Below are 14175 nucleotides of genomic sequence, written 5' to 3' on the forward strand. Positions count from 1 at the left end.
AGGGATAGAGGATTGGCTAACTAAGAAAATACCAAGTGTGGCGATAAGAGGAGCATTTTCAGAATGACAACCTGTAACTAGTGGAGTGCCTCAGAGATCAGTGCTGGGGCCACAATTATTTACAATATATATTAAAGACCTGGACGTGGGAAGAGAATATAATATTGCCAAATTTGTGGATGACAAAAACTAGGTGAGGAACCAAGTGGTGAGGATGACACAGAGAGTCCACAGAGGGATATAGACAGATAAAGTGAATGGGTAGAAACTTGGCAGATTGAATATAATGTAGGAAAATGTGAAGTTGTGCACTTTAGTAGGAAGAATAAAGGAGCTGAATATTATTTAAATGGAGGAAGATGGCAGAAACCCTAATCCCTCACAAAAATCTAGCATGCAAGTTCAGCAGGTAATAGGAAAGGCAAATGGAATGTTGGCCTTTATTTCACAGGGAATGGAGTATAAAACAGGGAAGTCCTGCTAAAACTGTTCACGGTACTAATTAGACCACATCTGGAACAATTTTGGTACCCTTATCTAAGGAAAGATAGACTGACATTGGAGGCAGTCCAGAGAAGGTCCACTAAGTTGATTCCCGGTATAAAGGGATTTTCTTATGAGGAGAGGTTGAGTAGGTTGGGCCTGTACTCATTGGAGTTCAGAAAATTGAGAGGCGAACTTATTGAGACATATATGATTCTTGGGGGACTTGACAGGGTAGATGTTGAGAAGATGTTTCCTCTTGTGGGGGAGGGCATAATCTCAGAGTAAGGAGTCACCCATTTGTATTTATCGCAGAGGCCTCATTAAGTATGTTCAAGACTGAGCTAGACAGATTTTTTTTATCAGTAAGGGAATCAAGAGTTATGGGATAAAGCAGGAAATTGGAGTTAAGGATGATCATATCAGGCCAGTCATGAACTTATTGAATGGCATAGCAGACTCAATGGGCTAAATGGCCTCCTTCTGTTCCTACGTCCTATGGTCTTACAGTGCTGAAAACACTCTTGGCATCTCTGGCTAGGAAAAAGGCAACATAAGTGATGGTCCTAACCATCATGCAGTACCCTGCTGGGGCATGTGTCTGGCTGAGTATTAGGTGACAATTAGACTAGGATCTTAGACCTTGATCACCGCTGTATAAAAACGGCCACTGATAGTAACCAAAATGTATATTCTAAGCTCTCAGTATTTGCGCCTGGTAAAGATAGCATTGTCAGTCATTTTGGTACAAATTCTCTGGATTATCCCATTGGTGGAACATCGGTAAAAAAAACAGCCGAAATGGTTCTGCTTCCGATGTTCCAGTGGAGATAGGAAGACTTGAGAATTTCAAATCCCCGGCAGTAATTCCAGTGTCAGCCAATGTAGTGGCGATGACACCAAATGAAGGCCAGAAAGTCCAAAGGCTGCAGGATGCCAGCAGGACAGTCATTTGGAACAACTTGCAAACATTGCAGAATGGCTGGAGCAGAACTGGCAAGCTGCACAAAGTCTGTCTGTCCTTGCAAGTTTCCTGATCAGCATCAAGCAGGGGAACATGTCCATTTCTTATATTCCACCTAATCACAGAGCTCTGTAACGCAGTATGGGAGCAATGGAAAGGCTGGATCCACATCCTGCAACATTACCAAAGATTTCCATCATGGGAAAACGGAGCAGGTTTTCTGTTGTTTTGGGATCACAAGGTAAGATGGCTGTTATAGTGAGTATTAATGGCAGCAACATCAAAGCAACAGTGAATTTATTTTGTCAAGTAAACAAAGTGTTAAGAACAGAGAAAAATACTGCACAGAACAGGCCCTTCGGCCCACGATGTTGTGCCAAACTTTTGTCCTAGATTAAAAACAAATTAAGACCATAAGACCATAAGACATAGGAGCGGAAGTAAGGCCATTCGGCCCATCGAGTCCACTCCACCATTCAATCATGGTCGATTTCAACTCCATTTACCCGCTCTCTCCCCATAGCCCTTAATTCCTCGAGAAATCAAGAAATCAAGAAATTAATCTACATCCCATCATTCTACCGTAATCCATGCATCTATCCAATAGCCGCTTGAAGGTCCCTAATGTTTCCGACTCAACTGCTTCCACAGGCAGTGCATTCCATACCCTCACTACTCTTTGGGTAAAGAACCTACCTCTGACATCCCCCCTATATCTACCACCATTCACCTTAAATTTATGTCCCCTTGTTCCACCCGGGGAAAAAGTCTCTGACTGTCTACTCTATCTATTCCCCGATCATCTTATAAACCTCTATCAAGTCGCCCCTCATCCTTCTCCGTTCTAATGAGAAAAGGCCGAGCACCCGCAACCTTTCCTCGTAAGACCTACTCTCAATTCCAGGCAACATCCTTGCAAATCTCCTTTACACCTTTTCCAAAGCTTCCACATCCTTCCTAAAATGAGGCGACCAGAACTGCACACAGTACTCCAAATGTGGCCTGACCAAGGTTTTGTACAGCTGCATCATCACCTCATGGCTTTTAAATTCAATCCCTCTGCTAATGAACGCTAGCACACCATAGGCCTTCTTCACAGCTCTATCCACTTGAGTGGCAACTTTCAAAGATCTATGAACATAGACCCCAAGATCTCTCTGCTCCTCCACATTGCCAAGAACCCTACCGTTAACCCTGTATTCCGCATTCATATTTGTCCTTCCAAAATGGACAACCTCAGACTTTTCAGGGTTAAATTCCATCTGCCACTTCTCAGCCCAGCTCTGCATCCTATCTATGTCTCTTTGCAGCCGACAACAGCCCTCCTCACTATCCACAACTCCACCAATCTTCGTATCGTCTGCAAATTTACTGACCCACCCTTCAACTCCCTCATCCAAGTCATTAATAAGGATAATTAAAAAGCCAGTTACTTTGACAGATCATGAACACAGGGAGTCTTTCTCAACATCAAAATGACAGAAGTAAAAAAAATTAAATCAGAAATAAGTCAGAAACAGTGTGGATCCAATAATGTTCAAAAGAGGTAAACTGTAGAACAGAAGAAAAGTGGACGAAAAGAAGAAATAAACTTTCATTTATACTCGCACCTTTATCACAGCATAGAATCATCAGATACACAACTGAGCAGAAGGCCATTCAGCCCATTGAGCCTGTACTGGCTCTTTCGAAAAGCAATCCGGTTAATTTCACTCGCTCTCCTCCTCTCTGCCCTTGTCTTTCCCAAAGTTCCTGTAAATGTTTCTATTCATTTATTTATCCAATTCCTTCTTGAAAGCTACTATTGAACATGTGTCCGTTTGCTGCCATGTGGACCTGGCGGGTATGATTGACCAGGAACTACCAAAATCTTCAGCTCCCTTGACTTTGCCTCAGAATCCTGCAGGAGACATTTGCAGGATTTTCCAGTCGGTGCCCAGAAAAGCCTAAAGAAGCTGACCGCTGACACGTTTTCCAGGGGATGGAAATTATGTTCACTTTAACATCCAGTCAGAATGAGAAGGGGTTCAGTTCTGGATGGTGTCCTACAGGTGGAGGACATCATTGACTGCACTCACCGTGTAAAAACTAGGAATATTCATCAATAATGAGGACTTCCACTCCATCAGCGTTTAGCTGGTGTAAACCTACAAAAAGGGGTTTATACAGATGTACACAAAATCCCGAGGCAGCTGCCGCTTATGCCCAACAACAGCCCACCCTCCCTAATCCTTTTGCACCTTAAAATAGGCTTTTTGCTGGCTGCTTGGAGGTAAGGGATGTCCCCTTCAAAGGTAGCTGATGATGCTGGTGAAGAACCCAACCCATGAGGCGCAGGAGGGATACAATGAAATCTATCTGACCACCAACCGTGTCACTGAGCGAACCACATTAGATGTGCTTCAGGAGCCTGAACAGATCGTGAGGTCCCCTCCAATGCTCAGCAGCCAGGGTTTCCAGAATGGTCAGGGTATGCTCTCTACAACATCTCCTGTAGGATGAATTAGGTACAGAATGCAGAGCCTCACTCACAAAATTCCAAAGAGGAGGAGGAGGAGGCTGAATGCGGTCCCACCTGGATACCAGTGCAATGCAAATACTGCCTGAGATTGCTGGTGACTGCTACCCCCATGGAGGTCCCACTGGTTCACCCATCTAACACAAAAGGCCATTTCCCTCACTTCCCCCAGCCCAACACAGCATTCCTTTCAGCGTCACCCAGAAATGGTGCCGTAACAGTGTGAAAAGCAAGTGTCGTGCGGGAGGTAACAATGGATAGAGGGAAATATGGTGAAAACAAATAATATTTACGCGCCTCATAAATAGAAACCTAACATTGTGTAACATAGCCATGAGCATTCTCTTGTACAACCTCAAATCTCTTCCTTTCTCTCGCACTTCTCCAGAGCGGCGTCCTGTGAAGTCAGTAAAGGTAATGAGATCCCCTGCTCGGAATGCTGAGGGACTCTTGACTGATGCTCTCGGAAGCAACGTATCCTTTGTGTTATTTGGAGGGCAGGATGGGGGTGACTTGTTTAATTGTGTGGCCTCTTTAATTTTTTCTGTTCAATTTTCACAAACGCAGTAACTTCAAAGGACTGTCTTGCGCGAGGCCTACATGCGAACTCTTGGTTGCTGCTTGGAGGGAATTTTTTTTGGAGCCTGTGAAAGCCCCACCAAAAACTACTCCACCTTCAACTCACGCTTTGAGATGGAATCATGCAATATTGCTGCCTGTGTTCACGGTTGCACAGTGGTTAGCAATGCTGCCTCAGAACTCCAGGGTCCCGGTTTCAATTCCAGCCTCGGGTAACTGTGTGGAGTTTGCACTTTCTCCCCGTGTGTGCGTGGGTTTCCTCCGGGTGCTCCGGTTTCCTCCCACAGTCCAAAGATGTGCAGGTTAGGTGGATTGGCCATGATAAATTGCCCCTTAGTGTCCAAAAGGTTAGTTAGGGTTACTGGGCTACGGGGATAGGGTGGAGGAGTGGGCTTAAGTAGCTTGCTCTCTCCAAGGGCCGGTGCAGGCTTGATGAGCAGTCACAAAGTGGTACAAATTCAAGGTGAGGGGCAGGAGGTTTGGGGGATTTGAGGAAAAACGTTTTTACCCAGTGGGTGGTGACGGTCTGGAATGCGCTTCCTGGGAGAGTGGTAGAGGTGGGTTGCCTCTCATCTTTTAAGAAGTACCTGGATGAGCACTTGGCATAGAACATAGAACAGTACAGCACAGAACAGGCCCATCGGCCCTCAATGTTGTGCCGAGCCATGATCACCCTACTCAAACCTACGTATCCACCCTATACCCGTAACCCAACAACCCCCTTAACCTTACTTTTATTAGGACACTATGGGCAATTTAGCATGGCCAATCCACCTAACCCACACATCTTTGGACTGTGGGAGGAAACCGGAGCACCCGGAGGAAACCCACGCACACAGGGGGAGGACGTGCAGACTCCACACAGACAGTGACCCAGCCGGGAATCGAACCTGGGACCCTGGAGCTGTGAAGCATTTATGCTAACCACCATGCTACCCTGCTGCCCCTATGACATGACATAGCATGTCATAACATTCAAGACTATGGGCCAAGTGCTGGATAAAATGATTAGGTGGGCCGGTCAGGTGTTTTTCATGTATCAATGCAGCCTGGATGGGCCGAAGGGCCTCTTCTGCACTTATTATTCTGTGATTCTGTGGAGGAGCTGTCTCCATTTTCAGGACTTAACACATCCTTGCTCAACCCTACACTGACCTTGGTCCTGGGCCATGTGGTCTCTGTGTGGGTGGTACTGTACTCAGCCCTACATTAACCACGCCTGTGACAGACCCTCATACTGCAGGACCCACACTTGTTTTAACTGATTTTAATTCCACTAACAACATATTTTAAACTCCCAAAGAATTCCATTTCCAGAGGTGAATATATAGGATGTAAAATAGGTCAAGTGTAGAATTCTAGACAGAGCAATGAGGTGATTATTTGAAGATCAAGATATGCCACATAATGAATAAAGTGAGGTCAGCCTGGGGTAAATTTAATACCTTTTAAACAGCGGTCCAGTTTTCCAGATGTTGGTGTTCCCCACACAGCCTTTGGGAGGGTCGGTAATGTTTTCCTTCTCAAAGAGTTCATGGATGGATTGTGCCACGATACCCACCGCATCATTAATGTGGGCACTTTCATTTTTACCATCAATCAATTGCAAGCCAATTACACCTGTACAGGAAATCAAACCAGCAGATATCAAATCAGGGATCTCCCAACCCCATCGAGCCGGCCCGTGGAAATGTGGAAGGCTGGCCAAAATCCACTGACATTCAAAGGCACAAAGCGTGGGAAATGTCAGAAGCTTACAGTGAGGGGTTATTCAGAGTGTTACAGTGAAGGTGTGGGTATATCAGAGTGTTACAGTGAGGGGTGTGGGGTATATCAGAGTGTTACAGTGAGGGGTGTGGGATATATCAGTGTTACAGTGAGTGGTGTGGGGTTATTCAGAGTGTTACAGTGAGGGGTGTGGGGTATATCAGAGTGTTACAGTGAGGGATGTGCGGTATATCAGAGTGTTACAGTGAGGGGTTGTGGGGTTATTCAGAGTGTTACAGTGAGGGGTGTGGGGTATATCAGAGTGTTACAGTGAGGGGTGTGGAGTTATTCAGAGTGTTACAGTGAGGGGTGTGGAGTTATTCAGAGTGTTACAGTGAGGGGTGTGGGGTATATCAGAGTGTTACAGTGAGGGATGTGCGGTATATCAGAGTGTTAAAGGGAGGGGTGTGGGGTATATCAGAGTGTTACAGTGAGGGGTTGTGGGGTATATGAGAGTGTTACAGTGAGGGGTGTGGGGTTATTCAGAGTGTTACAGTGAGGGGTGTGGGGTATATGAGAGTGTTACAGTGAGGGGTGTGGGGTTATTCAGAGTGTTACAGTGAGGGGTGTGGGGTATATCAGAGTGTTGTAGTGAGGGGTGTGGGGTTATTCAGAGTGTTACAGTGAGGGGTGTGGGGTATATCAGAGTGTTACAGTGAAGGTGTGGGTATATCAGAGTGTTACAGGGAGGAGTGTGGGGTTATTCAGAGTGTTACAGGGAGGGGTGTGGCGTATATCAGAGTATTATAGTGAGGGGTGTGGGGTATATCAGAGTGTTATAGTGAGGGGTGTGGGGTTATTCAGAGTGTTACAGTGAGGGGTGTGGGGTATATCAGAGTGTTACAGGGAGGGGTGTGGGGTTAATCAGAGTGTTACAGTGAGAGGTGTGGGGTATATATGAGTGTTACAGTGAGGGGTGTGGGGTCTATCAGAGTGTAACAGTGAGGGGTGTGGGATATATCAGTGTTACAGTGAGAGGTGTGGGGTATATCAGAGTGTTACAGTGAGTGGTGTGGGATATATCAGTGTTACAGTGAGGGGTGTGAGATATATCAGTGTTACATTGAGGGGTGTGGGATATATCAGAGTGTTACAGGGAGGGGTGTGGGGTTATTCAGAGTATTATAGTGGGGGGTGTGGGGTTATTCAGAGTATTATAGTGAGGGGTGTGGGGTATATATGAGTGTTACAGTGAGGGGTGTGGGGTATATCAGTGTTACAGGGAGGGGTGTGGGGTCTATCAGAGTGTTATAGTGAGGGGGGGGGTATATTTCAGTGTTACAGTGAGGGGTGTGGGATATATCAGTGTTGCAGTGAGTGGTGTGGGATATATCAGTGTTACAGTGAGAGGTGTGGGGTATATCAGAGTGTTACAGTGAGGGATGTGGGATATATCAGAGTGTTACAGTGAGAGGCGTTGGATATCTCATTGTTACAGTGAGGGGTGTGGGATATATCAGAGTTACAGTGAGAGGTGTGGGGTATATCAGAGTGTTACAGTGAGGGGTGTGGGATATATCAGTGTTACAGTGAGGGGCGTGGGATATATCAGTGTTACATTGAGGTGTGTGGGATATATCAATGTTACAGTGAGGGGTGTGGGACATATCAGAGTTACAGTGAGAGGTGTGGAGTATCAGAGTGTTACAGTGAAGGGTGTGGGATATATCAGAATGTTATAGTGAAGGGTGTGGAGTTTGACAGAGTGTTGCAGTGAGGGGTGTGGGGTATATCAGAGTGTTACAGTGAGGGGTGTGGGGTATATCAGAGTGTTACAGTGAGGGGTTGTGGGGTATATGAGAGTGTTACAGTGAGGGGTGTGGTGTTATTCAGAGTGTTACAGTAAGGGGTGTGGGGTCAATCAGAGTGTTACAGTGAGGGGTGTGGGGTGTATCAGTGTGTTACAGTGAGGGGTGTGGGGTTATTCAGAGTGTTACAGTGAGGGGTATGGGGTTATTCAGAGTGTTACAGTGAGGGGTGTGGGGTATATCAGAGTGTTGCAGTGAGTGGTGTGGGGTTATTCAGAGTGTTACAGTGAGGGGTGTGGGGTTATTCAGAGTGTTACATTGAGGGGTGTGGGGTATATCAGAGTGTTACAGTGAGGGGTGTGGTGTTATTCAGAGTGTTACAGTGAGGGGTGTGGGGTCAATCAGAGTGTTACAGTGAGGGGTGTGGGGTGTATCAGTGTGTTACAGTGAGGGGTGTGGGGTTATTCAGAGTGTTACAGTGAGGGATATGGGGTTATTCAGAGTGTTACAGTGAGGGGTGTGGGGTATATCAGAGTGTTGCAGTGAGGGGTGTGGGGTTATTCAGAGTGTTACAGTGAGAGGTGTGGGATATCTCATTGTTACAGTGAGGGGTGTGGGATATATCAGAGTTACAGTGAGGGGTGTGGGATATATCAGTGTTACAGTGAGAGGTGTGGGGTATATCAGAGTGTTACAGTGAGTGGTGTGGGATATATCAGTGTTACAGTGAGGGGTGTGGGACATATCAGAGTTACAGTGAGAGGTGTGGAGTATCAGAGTGTTACAGTGAAGGGTGTGGGATATATCAGAATGTTATAGTGAGGGGTGTGGAGTATGACAGAGTGTTACAGTGAGGGGTGTGGGGTGTATCGGTGTATTACAGTGAGGGGTGTGGGGTTATTCAGAGTGTAACAGTGAGGGGTGTGGGGTATATCAGAGTGTTACAGTGAAGGTGTGGGTATATCAGAGTGTTACAGGGAGCAGTGTGGGGTTATTCAGAGTGTTACAGTGAGGGGTGTGGGGTATATCAGAGTGTTACAGGGAGGGGTGTGGGGTATATATGAGTGTTACAGTGAGGGGTGTGGGGTCTATCAGAGTGTAACAGTGAGGGGTGTGGGATATATCAGTGTTACAGTGAGAGGTGTGGGGTTTATCAGAGTGTTACAGTGAGGGGTGTGAGATATATCAGTGTTACATTGAGGGGTGTGGGATATATCAGTGTTACAGGGAGGGGTGTGGGGTTATTCAGAGTATTATAGTGGGGGATGTGGGGTTATTCAGAGTATTATGGTGAGGGGTGTGGGGTATATATGAGTGTTACAGTGAGGGGTGTATGGTATATCAGTGTTACAGGGAGGGGTGTGGGATATATCAGTGTTACAGTGAGAGGTGTAGGGTCTATGAGAGTGTTACAGTGAGTGGTGTGGGATATATCAGTGTTACAGTGAGGGGTGTGGGACATATCAGAGTTACAGTGAGAGGTGTGGAGTATCAGAGTGTTACAGTGAGGGGTGTGGGGTATATCAGAGTGTTACAGTGAGGGGTGTGGGGTATATCAGAGTGTTACAGTGAGGGGTGTGGGGTGTATCAGTGTGTTACAGTGAGGGGTGTGGGGTTATTCAGAGTGTTACAGTGAGGGGTGTGGGGTATATCAGAGTGTTGCAGTGAGGGGTGTGGGGTTATTCAGAGTGTTGCAGTGAGGGGTGTGGGGTATATCAGAGTGTTACAGTGAAGGTGTGGGTATATCAGAGTGATCCAGGGAGGAGTGTGGGGTTATTCAGAGTGTTACAGGGAGGGGTGTGGGGTATATCAGAGTGTTGCAGTGAGGGGTGTGGGGTTATTCAGAGTGTTGCAGTGAGGGGTGTGGGGTATATCAGAGTGTTACAGTGAAGGTGTGGGTATATCAGAGTGATCCAGGGAGGAGTGTGGGGTTATTCAGAGTGTTACAGGGAGGGGTATGGGGTATATCAGAGTGTTACAGTGAGGGGTGTGGGGTGTATCAGTGTGTTACAGTGAGGGGTGTGGGGTTATTCAGAGTGTTACAGTGAGGGGTATGGGGTTATTCAGAGTGTTACAGTGAGGGGTGTGGGGTATATCAGAGTGTTGCAGTGAGGGGTGTGGGGTTATTCAGAGTGTTACAGTGAGGGGTGTGGGGTATATCAGAGTGTTACAGTGAAGGTGTGGGTATATCAGAGTGTTACAGGGAGGAGTGTGGGGTTATTCAGAGTGTTACAGGGAGGGGTGTGGGGTATATCAGAGTATTATAGTGAGGGGTGTGGGGTATATCAGAGTGTTATAGTTAGGCGTGTGGGGTTATTCAGAGTGTTACAGTGAGGGGTGTGGGGTATCTCAGAGTGTTACAGTGAGAGGTGTGGGGTATATATGAGTGTTACAGTGAGGGGTGTGGGGTCTATCAGAGTGTAACAGTGAGGGGTGTGGGATATATCAGTGTTACAGTGAGAGGTGTGGGGTATATCAGAGTGTTACAGTGAGGGGTGTGAGATATATCAGTGTTACATTGAGGGGTGTGAGATATATCAGTGTTACATTGAGGGGTGTGGGATATATCAGTGTTACAGGGAGGGGTGTGGGGTTATTCAGAGTATTATAGTGGGGGTGTGGGGTTATTCAGAGTATTATAGTGAGGGGTGTGGGGTATATTTCAGTGTTACAGTGAGGGGTGTGGGATATATCAGTGTTACAGTGAGGGGTGTGGGATATATCAGTGTTACAGTGAGGGGTGTATCAGAGTGTTACAGTGAGGGTTGTGCGGTTTGTCAGAGTGTTACAGTGAGGGGTGTGGGATATCTCATTGTTACAATGAGGGGTGTGGGATATATCAGTGTTGCAGTGAGGGGTGTGGGATATATCAGTGTTACAGTGAGAGGTGTGGGGTATATCAGAGTGTTACAGTGAGGGGTGTGGGATATATCAGAGTGTTACAGTGAGAGGTGTGGGAGATCTCATTGTTACAGTGAGGGGTGTGGGATATATCAGAGTTACAGTGAGGGGTGTGGGATATATCAGTGTTACAGTGAGAGGTGTGGGGTATATCAGAGTGTTACAGTGAGTGGTGTGGGATATATCAGTGTTACAGTGAGGGGTGTGGGACATATCAGAGTTACAGTGAGAGGTGTGGAGTATCAGAGTGTTACAGTGAAGGGTGTGGGATATATCAGAGTGTTACAGTGAGGGGTGTGGGATATATCAGAGTGTTACAGTGAGGGGTGTGGGATATATCAGAGTGTTACAGTGAGGGGTGTGGTGTATATCAGAGTGTTACAGTGAGTGGTGTGGGATATATCAGTGTTACAGTGAGGGGTGTGGGACATATCAGAGTGTTACAGTGAGGGGTGTGGGGTATATCAGAGTGTTACAGTGAGGGGTTGTGGGGTATATGAGAGTGTTACAGTGAGGGGTGTGGGGTTATTCAGAGTGTTACAGTGAGGGGTTGTGGGGTATATCAGAGTGTTACAGTGAGGGGTGTGGGGTTATTCAGAGTGTTACAGTGAGGGGTGTGGGGTATATCAGAGTGTTGCAGTGAGGGGTGTGGGGTTATTCAGAGTGTTCCAGTGAGGGGTGTGGGGTATATCAGAGTGTTACAGTGAAGGTGTGGGTATATCAGAGTGTTACAGGGAGGAGTGTGGGGTTATTCAGAGTGTTACAGGGAGGGGTGTTGGGTATATCAGAGTATTATAGTGAGGGGTGTGGGGTATATCAGAGTGTTATAGTTAGGCGTGTGGGGTTATTCAGAGTGTTACAGTGAGGGGTGTGGGGTATATCAGAGTGTTACAGTGAGAGGTGTGGGGTATATATGAGTGTTACAGTGAGGGGTGTGGGGTCTATCAGAGTGTAACAGTGAGGGGTGTGGGATATATCAGTGTTACAGTGAGAGGTGTGGGGTATATCAGAGTGTTACAGTGAGGGGTGAGAGATATATCAGTGTTACATTGAGGGGTGTGAGATATATCAGTGTTACATTGAGGGGTGTGGGATATATCAGTGTTACAGGAAGGGGTGTGGGGTTATTCAGAGTATTATAGTGGGGGTGTGGGGTTATTCAGAGTATTATAGTGAGGGGTGTGGGGTATATATGAGTGTTACAGTGAGGGGTGTGGGGTATATCAGTGTTACAGGGAGGGGTGTGGGGTCTATCAGAGTGTTATAGTGAGGGGGGGGGGTATATTTCAGTGTTACAGTGAGGGGTGTGGGATATATCAGTGTTACAGTGAGGGGTGTGGGATATATCAGTGTTGCAGTGAGGGGTGTATCAGAGTGTTACAGTGAGGGTTGTGGGGTTTGTCAGAGTGTTACAGTGAGGGGTGTGGGATATCTCATTGTTACAATGAGGGGTGTGGGATATATCAGTGTTGCAGTGAGGGGTGTGGGATATATCAGTGTTACAGTGAGAGGTGTGGGGTATATCAGAGTGTTACAGTGAGGGGTGTGGGATATATCAGAGTTACAGTGAGGGGTGTGGGATATATCAGTGTTACAGTGAGAGGTGTGGGGTATATCAGAGTGTTACAGTGAGTGGTGTGGGATATATCAGTGTTACAGTGAGGGGTGTGGGACATATCAGAGTGTTACAGTGAGGGGTGTGGGGTATATCAGAGTGTTACAGTGAAGGGTGTGGGATATATCAGAGTGTTACAGTGAGGGGTGTGGGACATATCAGAGTGTTACAGTGAGGGGTGTGGGATATATCAGAGTGTTACAGTGAGGGGTGTGGGGTATATCAGAGTGTTACAGTGAGTGGTGTGGGATATATCAGTGTTACAGTGAGGGGTGTGGGACATATCAGAGTTACAGTGAGAGGTGTGGAGTATCAGAGTGTTACAGTGAAGGGTGTGGGATATATCAGAGTGTTACAGTGAGGGGTGTGGGGTATGTCAGAGTGTTGCAATGAGGGGTGTGGGGTATATCAGAGTGTTACAGTGAGGGGTGTGGGGTATATCAGAGTGTTACAGTGAGGGGTTGTGGGGTATATGAGAGTGTTACAGTGAGGGGTGTGGGGTTATTCAGAGTGTTACAGTGAGGGGTGTGGGGTATATCAGAGTGTTACAGTGAGGGGTGTGGGGTTATTCAGAGTGTTACAGTGAGGGGTGTGGGGTTAATCAGAGTGTTACAGTGAGGGGTGTTGGGTATATCAGTGTGTTACAGTGAGGGGTGTGGGATTATTCAGAGTGTTACAGTGAGGGGTATGGGGTTATTCAGAGTGTTACAGTGAGGGGTGTGGGGTATATATGATTGTTACAGTGAGGGGTGTGGGGTATATCAGTGTTACAGGGAGGGGTGTGGGGTCTATCAGAGTGTTATAGTGAGGGGGGGGGGTATATTTCAGTGTTACAGTGAGGGGTGTGGGATATATCAGTGTTACAGTGAGGGGTGTGGGATATATCAGTGTTACAGTGAGGGGTGTATCAGAGTGTTACAGTGAGGGTTGTGGGGTTTGTCAGAGTGTTACAGTGAGGGGTGTGGGATATCTCATTGTTACAATGAGGGGTGTGGGATATATCAGTGTTGCAGTGAGGGGTGTGGGATATATCAGTGTTACAGTGAGAGGTGTGGGGTATATCAGAGTGTTACAGTGAGGGGTGTGGGATATATCAGAGTGTTACAGTGAGAGGTGTGGGAGATCTCATTGTTACAGTGAGGGGTGTGGGATATATCAGAGTTACAGTGAGGGGTGTGGGATATATCAGTGTTACAGTGAGAGGTGTGGGGTATATCAGAGTGTTACAGTGAAGGGTGTGGGATATATCAGAGTGTTACAGTGAGGGGTGTGGGACATATCAGAGTGTTACAGTGAGGGGTGTGGGATATATCAGAGTGTTACAGTGAGGGCTGTGGGGTATATCAGAGTGTTACAGTGAGTGGTGTGGGATATATCAGTGTTACAGTGAGGGGTGTGGGATATATCAGAGTTACAGTGAGAGGTGTGGAGTATCAGAGTGTTCCAGTGAAGGGTGTGGGATATATCAGAGTGTTACAGTGAGGGGTGTGGAGTATGTCAGAGTGTTGCAATGAGGGGTGTGGGGTATATCAGAGTGTTACAGTGAGGGGTGTGGGGTATATCAGAGTGTTCCAGTGAGGGCTTGTGGGGTATATGAGAG

General features: G+C 46.8%; 1 protein-coding gene across 7 annotated transcripts in view; it reads right to left on the reverse strand.

The window, feature by feature from the left end:
• LOC119955564 (glutamate receptor ionotropic, NMDA 1) overlaps window positions 1–14175 on the reverse strand; it is a 221420-nt gene that overhangs the window by 104268 nt on the left and 102977 nt on the right. For all 7 annotated transcript variants that reach the window (XM_038781881.1, XM_038781882.1, XM_038781875.1 and 4 more), the window contains one exon: window positions 5990–6164. In XM_038781881.1, coding sequence (XP_038637809.1) covers window positions 5990–6164 — 175 coding nt within the window. The remainder of the gene's footprint in view (window positions 1–5989; window positions 6165–14175) is intronic.

The sequence above is a fragment of the Scyliorhinus canicula genome, chromosome 21, assembly GCF_902713615.1.
Source record: "Scyliorhinus canicula chromosome 21, sScyCan1.1, whole genome shotgun sequence".
Classification (NCBI taxonomy): domain Eukaryota; kingdom Metazoa; phylum Chordata; class Chondrichthyes; order Carcharhiniformes; family Scyliorhinidae; genus Scyliorhinus; species Scyliorhinus canicula.